Source organism: Mustelus asterias, unplaced genomic scaffold (genome assembly GCF_964213995.1).
Source record: "Mustelus asterias unplaced genomic scaffold, sMusAst1.hap1.1 HAP1_SCAFFOLD_4590, whole genome shotgun sequence".
In the NCBI taxonomy this organism is placed as follows: Eukaryota; Metazoa; Chordata; class Chondrichthyes; order Carcharhiniformes; family Triakidae; genus Mustelus; species Mustelus asterias.
The window spans coordinates 2,501-13,158 of NW_027594533.1; the positions used below are offsets into that span (position 1 = coordinate 2,501).

At 52.9% G+C, this 10,658-nt stretch overlaps 1 protein-coding gene across 1 annotated transcript in view; it reads left to right on the forward strand.

The window, feature by feature from the left end:
- The window catches only part of LOC144491156 (transient receptor potential cation channel subfamily V member 5-like), a gene marked incomplete at both ends in the record, with an annotated part of 9,694 nt that extends 589 nt beyond the window's left edge, over nt 1–9,105 (forward strand). The window contains 5 exons of the mRNA XM_078208833.1: nt 659–757; nt 2,761–2,933; nt 4,069–4,215; nt 7,305–7,517; nt 9,019–9,105. Of these exons, the coding sequence (XP_078064959.1) occupies nt 659–757; nt 2,761–2,933; nt 4,069–4,215; nt 7,305–7,517; nt 9,019–9,105 (719 nt within the window). The remainder of the gene's footprint in view (nt 1–658; nt 758–2,760; nt 2,934–4,068; nt 4,216–7,304; nt 7,518–9,018) is intronic.
- Nucleotides 9,106–10,658: the final 1,553 nt, after the last annotated feature.

Consider the following 10,658-nt stretch of genomic DNA (forward strand, 5'->3'; position numbering starts at 1 on the left):
GAGAGAGAGAGGGAGGGAGGGAGAAAGAGAGAGAAAGGGAAGAGAGAGACAGAGAGAGAAAAGGAGGGAGGGAGAGGGAAGGAGAGAGCGAGGAAGAGAAGGAGGGAGGGACCTAGGGAGGGAGGGAGGAGGGAGGGAGGGAGAGAGGGCGGGACTGAGGGAGGGAGAGAGAGGGAGGGAGAAAAAGAGGGAGGGGGAGGGAGGGAGGAGTGAGGGAGGGGGGAGGGAGAGGGATGGAGGGAGGGAGGGGGAAGGAGGGAGGGGGAGTGAGGGTGTGAGGGAGGGAGGGAGGGGGGAGTGAGGGAGGGAGAGGGAGGGGAGAGGGGAGGGAGGGAGGGATGGAGGGAGGGAGGGGGGAGTGAGGGAGGGGGAGGGAGAGGGATGGAGGGAGGGAGGGGGGAGTGAGGGAGTGGGAGGGAGAGGGATGGAGGGAGGGAGGGGGAGTGAGGGAGGGGGAGGGAGAGGGATGGAGGGAGGGAGGGGGTGAGGGAGGGAGGGAGGGGGGAGTGAGGGAGGAAGAGGGATGGAGGGAGGGAGGGAGGGGGAGGTAGGGAGGGGGAGGGAGGGAGGGAGGGATATGATTCTGATATTTGATGTGTTGGTATGATTGTGTGACTGTGTGAATCCTCTCTATCCGAGTCTGTTTTCCCACCCCCAGGGGAACACATCCTATCATTCGCTGCCTGCGTCGGGAGTGAAGAAATTATCCGATTATTGATCCAGTCCGGAGCCGATATCAAAGCTCGGGATTCACTGGGTATGTGTCAGGGATTGGGATTGTGTAGAGTGGGAGTGAACGGGAAGGGGATTGGGATTGTGTAGAGTGGGAGTGAACGGGAAGGGATTGGGATTGTGTACAGTGGGAGTGAACGGGAAGGGATTGGGATTGTGTAGAGTGGGAGTGAATGGGAAGGGGATTGGGATTGGGATTGTGTACAGTGGGAGTGAACGGGAAGGGGATTGGGATTGGGATTGTGTAGAGTGGGAGTGAACGGGAAGGGGATTGGGTCCATTGGGATTGTGTACTGCGGGAGTGAGCGGGAAGGGGATTGGGTCCATTGGGATTGTGCACAGTGGGAGTGAACGGGAAGGGGTTTGGGATTGGGATTGTATCCAGTGGGAGTGAACGGGAAGGGGTTTGGGATTGGGATTGTATCCAGTGGGAGTGAACGGGAAGGGGATTGGGATTGTGTAGAGTGGGAGTGAACGGGAAGGGGTTTGGGATTGGGATTGTATCCAGTGGGAGTGAACGGGAAGGGGATTGGGATTGTATCCAGTGGGAGTGAACGGGAAGGGGATTGGGATTGTATCCAGTGGGAGTGAACGGGAAGGGGATTGGGATTGTGTACAGTGGGAGTGAACGGGAAGGGGATTGGGATTGTGTACAGTGGGAGTGAACGGGAAGGGATTGGGATTGTATCCAGTGGGAGTGAACGGGAAGGGGATTGGGATTGGGATTGTGTACAGTGGGAGTGAACGGGAAGGGGATTGGGATTGGGATTGTGTACAGTGGGAGTGAACGGGAAGGTGTTTGGGATTGGGATTGTGTACAGTGGGAGTGAACGGGAAGGGGATTGGGTCCATTGGGATTGTGTACTGCGGGAGTGAACGGGAAGGGGATTGGGATTGTATCCAGTGGGAGTGAACGGGAAGGGGATTGGGATTGTGTACAGTGGGAGTGAATGGGAAGGGGATTGGGATTGTATCCAGTGGGAGTGAAGGAAGGGGATTGGGATTGGGATTGGGATTGTATCCAGTGGGAGTGAACGGGAAGGGGATTGGGATTGGGATTGTGTACAGTGGGAGTGAACGGGAAGGGGATTGGGATTGTATCCAGTGGGAGTGAACAGGGGTTGGGATTGGGATTGTGTACAGTGGGAGTGAACGGGAAGATGTTTGGGATTGGGATTGTGTACAGTGGGAGTGAACGGGAAGGGGATTGGGATTGTGTACAGTGGGAGTGAACGGGAAGGGGATTGGGATTGGGATTGTGTACAGTGGGAGTGAACGGGAAGGGGTTTGGGATTGGGATTGTGTACTGCGGGAGTGAACGGGAAGGGGATTGGGATTGTGTACAGTGGGAGTGAACGGGAAGGGGATTGGGATTGGGATTGTGTACAGTGGGAGTGAACGGGAAGGGGTTTGGGATTGGGATTGTGTACTGCGGGAGTGAACGGGAAGGGGATTGGAATTGTGTACAGTGAGAGTGAACGGGAAGGGGTTTGGGATTGGGATTGTGTACAGTGGGAGTGAATGGGAAGGGGTTTGGGATTGGGATTGTGTACAGTGGGAGTGAACGGGAAGGGGTTTGGGATTGGGATTGTGTACAGTGGGAGTGAACGGGAAGGGGTTTGGGTCCATTGGGATTGTGTACAGTGGGAGTGAATGGGAAGGGGATTGGGATTGGGATTGTATCCAGTGGGAGTGAACGGGAAGGGGATTGGGATTGGGATTGTGTACAGTGGGAGTGAATGGGAAGGGGATTGGGATTGGGATTGTATCCAGTGGGAGTGAATGGGAAGGGGATTGGGATTGGGATTGTATCCAGTGGGAGTGAATGGGAAGGGGATTGGGATTGGGATTGGGATTGTATCCAGTGGGAGTGAACGGGAAGGGGATTGGGATTGTGTACAGTGGGAGTGAATGGGAAGGGGATTGGGATTGGGATTGTGTACAGTGAGAGTGAACGGGAAGGGGATTGGGATTGGGATTGTGTACAGTGGGAGTGAACGGGAAACCTCCTCCTCTCTCTCTCTCCAGGTAACACAGTCCTGCATATCCTCACTCTCCAACCCAACAAAACGTTTGCTTGTCAAGTGTACGACTTTATCCAGTCCTTTGAGGAAAGTGAGAATGGATTCACAGCTGAAATGATACCGAACAGCGAGGGATTGACTCCAATTAAACTGGCTGCTGTCGAAGGCAACATAGTGGTGAGGGAGCGAGCAGATCATGGAGTGTTGTCTGTGTCTTGTGTGTGTCTGTGTGTGTATGTGTGTGTGCGTCTGTGTGCGTCTGTGTGTGTGTGTCTGTGTGTGTGTCTGTGTGTGTGCATCTGTGTGTGCATCTGTGTGTGCGTCTGTGTGCGTCTGTGTGTGTGTGTCTGTGTGTGTGTCTGTGTGTGCCTCTGTGTGTGTCTATGTCTGTGTGTGTATGTGTGTTTCTGTGTGTGTCTGTCTGTATGTACGCGTGTGTGTGTGTGTGTATGTGTGAGAGACAGAGAGAGAAGAGTTCAGGGTCAGGGTGAAGGGTTAAAGGTCAGGGTGAAGGGTCAGGGTGAAGGGTCAGGGTGAAGGGTCAGTGTCAGGGTGAAGGGTCAGGGTAAGGGTCAGTGTCAGGGTGAAGGGTCAGGGTGAAGGGTCAGTGTCAGGGTGAAGGGTCAGTGTCAGGGTGAAAGGTCAGTGTCAGGGTGAGGGGTCAGTGTCAGGGTGAAGGGTCAGTGTCAGGGTGAAGGGTCAGTGTCAGGGTGAAGGGTCAGGGTGAAGGGCCAGTGTCAGGGTGAAGGGTCAGTGTCAGAGTGAAGGGTTAGGGTGAAGGGTCAGTGTCAGGGTGAAGGGTCAGTGTCAGGGTGAAGGGTCAGTGTCAGGGTGAAGGGTCAGGGTGAAGGGTCAGTGTCAGGGTGAAGGGTCAGTGTCAGGGTGAAGGGTCAGGGTGAAGGGCCAGTGTCAGGGTGAAGGGTCAGGGTGAAGGGTCAGTGTCAGGGTGAAGGGTGAAGGGTCAGTGTCAGGGTGAAGGGTCAGTGTCAGGGTGAAGGGTCAGTGTCAGGGTGAAGGGTCAGTGTCAGGGTGAGGGGTCAGCGTCAGGGTGAAGGGTCAGGGTGAAGGGTCAGTGTCAGGGTGAAGGGTCAGGGTGAAGGGTCAGGGTGAAGGGTCAGTGTCAGGTGAAGGGTCAGGGTGAAGGGTCAGTGTCAGGGTGAAGGGTCAGGGTCAGGGTGAAGGGTCAGTGTCAGGGTGAAGGGTTAAAGGTCAGGGTGAAGGGTCAGGGTGAAGGTTCAGGGTCAGGTGAAGGGTTAAAGGTCAGGGTGATTGGCGCAATGACAGGAGGATGTTTTTGGGAATTGTATTCCAGATGTTCCAGCACCTGATGAATAAACGGCGTCTGGTCCAATGGGCCTTTGGGCCGATCTCCAGCTGCCTGTACAATCTCTCCGAGCTCGATTCCTGGGGCGAGGATTATTCGGTCCTGGAACTGGTGGTGGCCAGCAAGAAAAACGAGGTTAAAAACCACCGCAAATTCAACCGCTTCCTACCCCATCCGTCCAATCCCCATCTCCCCAAATCCAGCCGGGTCCAGATCCATCACGATTGTGTACAGTGGGAGTGAACGGGAAGGGATTGGGATTGTGTACAGTGGGAGTGAATGGGAAGGAGTTTGGGTCCATTGGGATTGTGTACAGTGGGAGTGAATGGGAAGGGGTTTGGGTCCATTGGGATTGTGTAGAGCGGGAGTGAATGGGAAGGGGATTAGGGATTGGGATTGTGTACAGTGGGAGTGAACGGGAAGGGGTTTGGGATTGGGATTGTTTACAGTGGGGGTGAATGGAAAGGGGATTGGGATTGTGTACAGTGGGAGTGAGCGGGAAGGGGTTTGGGTCCATTGGGATTGTGTACAGTGGGGGTGAACAGGAAGGGGTTTGGGATTGGGATTGTGTACAGTGGGAATGAATGGGAAGGGGTTTGGGATTGGGATTGTTTACAGTGGGGGTGAACAGGAAGGGGTTTGGGATTGGGATTGTGTACAGTGGGAGTGAACGGGAAGGGGTTTGGGTCCATTGGGATTGTGCACAGTGGGAGTGAACGGGAAGGGGTTTGGGATTGGAATTGTGTACAGTGGGAGTGAGCGGGAAGGGGATTGGGATTGTGTACAGTGGGAGTGAACGGGAAGGGGTTTGGGTCCATCGGGATTGTGTACAGTGGGAGTGAACGGGAAGGGGTTTGGGTCCATTTTGATTGTGTACAGTGGGAGTGAACGGGAAGGGGTTTGGGATTGGGATTGTGTACAGTGGGAGTGAACGGGAAGGGGTTTGGGGATTGGGGTTGTGTACAGTGGGAGTGAACAGGAAGGGTTTTGGGATTGGGATTGTGTACAGTGGGAGTGAACGGGAAGGGGATTGGGATTGTGTACAGTGGGAGTGAACAGGAAGGGGTTTGGGATTGGAATTGTGTACAGTGGGAGTGAACGGGAAGGGGATTGGGATTGTGTACAGTGGGAGTGAACGGGAAGGGGTTTGGGATTGGAATTGTGTACAGTGGGAGTGAATGGGAAGGGGTTTGGGATTGGGAGTGTGTACAGTGGGAGTGAACGGGAAGGGGTTTGGATCCATTGGGATTGTGTACAGTGGGAGTGAGCGGGAAGGGGTTTGGGTCCATTGGGATTGTGTACAGTGGGAGTGAACGGGAAGGGGTTTGGGTCCATTGGGAATGTGTACAGTGGGAGTGAACGGGAAGGGGTTTGGGTCCATTGGGATTGTGTACAGTGGGAGTGAACGGGAAGGGGTTTGGGTCCATTGGGATTGTGTACAGTGGGAGTGAACGGGAAGGGGATTGGGATTGTGTACAGTGAGAGTGAACGGGAAGGGGTTTGGGATTGGGATTGTGTACAGTGGGAGTGAACGGGAAGGGGTTTGGGATTGGGATTGTGTACAGTGAGAGTGAATGGGAAGGGGTTTGGGATTGGGATTGTGTACAGTGAGAGTGAATGGGAAGGGGTTTGGGATTGGGATTGTGTACAGTGAGAGTGAACGGGAAGGGGTTTGGGTCCATTGGGATTGTGTACAGTGGGAGTGAACGAGAAGGGGTTTGGGATTGGGATTGTGTACAATGGGAGTGAAGGGGAAGGGGTTTGGGATTGGGATTGTGTACAGTGGGAGTGAATGGGAAGGGGTTTGGGATTGGGATTGTGTACAGTGGGAGTGAACGGGAAGGGGTTTGGGATTGGGATTGTGTACAGTGGGAGTGAACGGGAAGGGGTTTGGGTCCATTGGGATTGTGTACAGTGGGAGTGAACGGGAAGGGGTTTGGGATTGGGATTGTGTACAGTGAGAGTGAATGGGAAGGGGTTTGGGATTGGGATTGTGTACAGTGAGAGTGAATGGGAAGGGTATTGGGTCCATTGGGATTGTGTACAGTGGGAGTGAACGAGAAGGGGTTTGGGATTGGGATTGTGTACAGTGGGAGTGAACGGGAAGGGGTTTGGGTCCATTGGGATTGTGTACAGTGGGAGTGAACGGGAAGGGGTTTGGGTCCATTGGGATTGTGTACAGTGAGAGTGAACGGGAATGGGTTTGGGATTGGGATTGTGTACAGTGGGAGTGAATGGGAAGGCGTTTGGGATTGGGATTGTGTAGAGTGGGAGTGAATGGGAAGGGGTTTGGGATTGGGATTGTGTAGAGTGGGAGTGAATGGGAAGGGGTTTGGGGTCCATTGGGATTGTGGACAGTGGGAGTGAACGGGAAGGGGTTTGGGATCCATTGGGATTGTGGACAGTGGGAGTGAATGGGATGGGGATTGGGATTGTGTACAGTGGGAGTGAACGGGAAGGGGTTTGGGTCCATTGGGATTGTGTACAGTGGGAGTGAACGGGAAGGGGTTTGGGTCCATTGGGATTGTGTACAGTGGGAGTGAACGGGAAGGGGTTTGGGATTGGGATTGTGTACAGTGGGAGTGAACGGGAAGGGGTTTGGGGATTGGGATTGTGTACAATGGGAGTGAACGGGAAGGGGTTTGGGTCCATTGGGATTGTGTACAGTGGGAGTGAACGGGAAGGGGTTTGGGATTGGGATTGTGTACAGTGGGAGTGAATGGGAAGGGGTTTGGGGATTGGGATTGTGTACAGTGGGAGTGAACAGGAAGGGGTTTGGGTCCATTGGGATTGTGTACAGTGGGAGTGAACGGGAAGGGGTTTGGGTCCATTGGGATTGTGTACAGTGGGAGTGAACGGGAAGGGGTTTGGGTCCATTGGGATTGTGTACAGTGGGAGTGAGCGGGAAGGGGTTTGGGTCCATTGGGATTGTGTACAGTGAGAGTGAACGGGAATGGGTTTGGGATTGGGATTGTGTACAGTGGGAGTGAACGGGAATGGGTTTGGGATTGGGATTGTGTAGAGTGGGAGTGTACGGGAAGGGATTTGGGATCCATTGGGATTGTGGACAGTGGGAGTGAATGGGAAGGGGTTTGGGATTGGGATTGTGGACAGTGGGAGTGGGATTTGGTGACTGGGAATTCTGTGTTGTTCCCAGGGTTGTTGCTGTGTGAATATACGTTCCCAGCTCTTCGACTGTATCCTGACGGATATTTTTACCTCAGGCTCTTCGAATCCTGGACCTCCCTCCTCTCAAACAGCTGATCAGTATGAAATGGAATAAATACGGGAAGTATTACTTCCGTATTCTCACCTTCCTTTACCTTTCCTACATCATCACCTTCACTCTGTGCTGCGCTCACCGACCACTCAAACCCAGAGACGGAAATGTCACTGACCCCAGAGACACAACTATCTTCATTCAGAGAAACCTGCAGGTGAGAATCTGCCAGAGAGAGCGACAGAGAGAGAGAGAGAGCGAGAGAGAGCGACAGAGAGTGTCTGAGAGAGTGTGTGTGTGTGAGAGAGAGTGTGTGTGAGAGAGATTGTTTGTGTGAGAGAATGTGTGTGTGAGAGAGTGTGTGTCTGAGAGAGTGTGTGTCTGAGAGAGTGTGTGTCTGAGAGAGTGTGTGTGAGAGAGTGTGTGTGTGTGTGTGTGTGTGTATGAGAGAGACTGTGTGAGAGCGTGTGTGTGAGAGCTTGTGTGTGATAGCGTGTGTGGGAGAGTGTGGGAGAGATAGTATGTGAGAGAGTGTGTGTGTGTGTGTGCGAGCGAGAGGGAGAGTGCGTGTGTGAGAGAGAGAGTGTGTGTGTGTGAGAGAGAGTGTGTGAGAGAAAGTGTGTGTGTGAGAGAGAGTGTGTGTGTGAGAGAGAGTGTGTGTGAGAGAGAGTGTGAGTGTGAGAGAGAGCGTGTGTGTGTGTGAGAGAGTGTGTGTGAGAGAGTGTGTGTGAGAGAGAGTGTGTGTGTTAGAGAGTGTGAGTGTGAGAGAGAGTATGCGTGTGTGTGTGAAAGAGTGTGTGTGAGAGAGAGTGTATGAGAGAGAGTGTGTGTGTGAGAGAGAGTGTGAGAGAGTGTGTGAGAGAGAGTGTGTGTGAGAGAGAGTGTGTGTGTGAGATAGAGTGTAAGAGAGAGTGTGAGAGAGAGACTGAGACAGGGTGTGTGTGTGAGAGAGTGAGTGTGTATGAGAGAGTGTGTAAGAGAGAGTGTGTGAGAGAGAGAGAGTGTGTGAGAGAGAGTGTGTAGGAGAGAGTGTGTGAGAGAGAGTGTGTGAGAGAGTGTGTGAGAGAGTGTGTGAGAGAGAGAGTGTGTGTGAGAGAGAGAGAGTGTGTGTGAGAGAGTGTGTGTGAGAGTGTGTGAGAGAGTGTGTGAGAGAGTGTGTGAGAGTGAGTGTGTGTGTGAGAGAGAGAGTGTGTGAGAGAGAGAGAGTGTGTGAGAGAGAGTGTGTAGGAGAGAGTGTGTGAGAGAGAGTGTGTGTGTGAGAGAGAGTGTGTGTGTGAGAGAGTGTGTGTGAGAGTGTGTGAGAGAGTGTGTGTGTGAGAGAGAGTGTGTGTGAGAGAGAGTGTGTGTGTGAGAGAGAGAGTGTGTGTGAGAGAGAGAGTGTGTGTGTGAGAGAGAGTGTGTGTGTGAGAGAGTGTGTGAGAGAGTGCGTGAGAGAGTGCGTGAGAGAGTGTGTGAGAGAGTGTGTGAGAGTGAGAGAGTGTGTGAGAGAGAGTGTGTAGGAGAGAGTGTGTGAGAGAGTGTGTGTGAGAGAGAGAGTGTGTGTGAGAGAGAGAGTGTGTGTGTGTGAGAGTGTGTGAGAGAGTGTGTGTGTGAGAGAGTGTGTGTGAGAGAGTGTGTGTGTGAGAGAGTGTGTGAGAGAGTGTGTGAGAGTGTGTTACACAGACTGTTGTGTCCCTCTATCTCTCAGCGTAACCCCAGATTTTGCTGTTTATTGACAGGAAGCTTACACCACACATGATGATCAGGTTCGACTTGTGGGAGAGATTATCAGTGTGTTTGGGGCCATTGTCATAATGCTGTTAGAGGTAAAATATTCAAATAAACACTCACTGTATCTGTACTGATGTTAATCCAGCTCCCTCACTCAGTAACCCCTCTCCCCCAGCACCCTGTGTTACTGACTGTATCTGTACTGATGTTAATCCAGCTCCCTCACACTGTCACTCAGTAACCCCTCTCCCCCAGCACTCTGTGTTACTGACTGTATCTGTACTGATGTTAATCCAGCTCCCTCACACTGTCACTCAGTAACCCCTCTGCCCCCAGCACCCTGTGTTACTGACTGGATCTGTACTGATGTTAATCCAGCTCCCTCACACTGTCACTCAGTAACCCCTCTCCCCCAGCACCCTGTGTTACTGACTGTATCTGTACTGATGATAATCCAGCTCCCACCCTCAGTAACCCCTCTCCCCCAGCACCCTGTGTTACTGACTGTATCTGTACTGATGTTAATCCAGCTCCCTCACACTGTCACTCAGTAACCCCTCTCCCCCCAGCACCCTGTGTTACTGACTGTATCTGTACTGATGTTAATCCAGCTCCCTCACACTGCCACTCAGTAACCCCTCTCCCCCCAGCACCCTGTGTTACTGACTGTATCTGTACTGATGTTAATCCAGCTCCCTCACACTGTCACTCAGTAACCCCTCTCCCCCCAGCACCCTGTGTTACTGACTGTATCTGTACTGATGTTAATCCAGCTCCCTCGCACTGTCACTCAGTAACCCCTCTCCCCCCAGCACCCTGTGTTACTGACTGTATCTGTACTGATGTTAATCCAGCTCCCTCACACTGTCACTCAGTAACCCCTCTGCCCCCAGCACCCTGTGTTACTGACTGTATCTGTACTGATGTTAATCCAGCTCCCTCACACTGTCACTCAGTAACCCCTCTCCCCCAGCGCCCTGTGTTACTGACTGTATCTCTACTGATGTTAATCCAGCTCCCTCACACTGTCACTCAGTAACCCCTCTCCCCCCCAGCACCCTGTGTTACTGACTGTATCTGTACTGATGTTAATCCAGCTCCCTCACACTGTCACTCAGTAACCCCTCTCCCCCCCAGCACCCTGTGTTACTGACTGTATCTGTACTGATGTTAATCCAGCTCCCTCGCACTGTCACTCAGTAACCCCTCTCCCCCCAGCACCCTGTGTTACTGACTGTATCTGTACTGATGTTAATCCAGCTCCCTCACACTGTCACTCAGTAACCCCTCTCCCCCCAGCACCCTGTGTTACTGACTGTATCTGTACTGATGTTAATCCAGCTCCCTCACACTGTCACTCAGTAACCCCTCTCCCCCAGCACCCTGTGTTACTGACTGTATCTGTACTGATGTTAATCCAGCTCCCTCACACTGTCTCTCAGTAACCCCTCTCCCCCCAGCACCCTGTGTTACTGACTGGATCTGTACTGATGTTAATCCAGCTCCCTCACACTGTCACTCAGTAACCCCTCTCCCCCAGCACCCTGTGTTACTGACTGTATCTGTACTGATGTTAATCCAGCTCCCTCACACTGTCACTCAGTAACCCCTCTCCCCCCAGCACCCTGTGTTACTGACTGGATCTGTA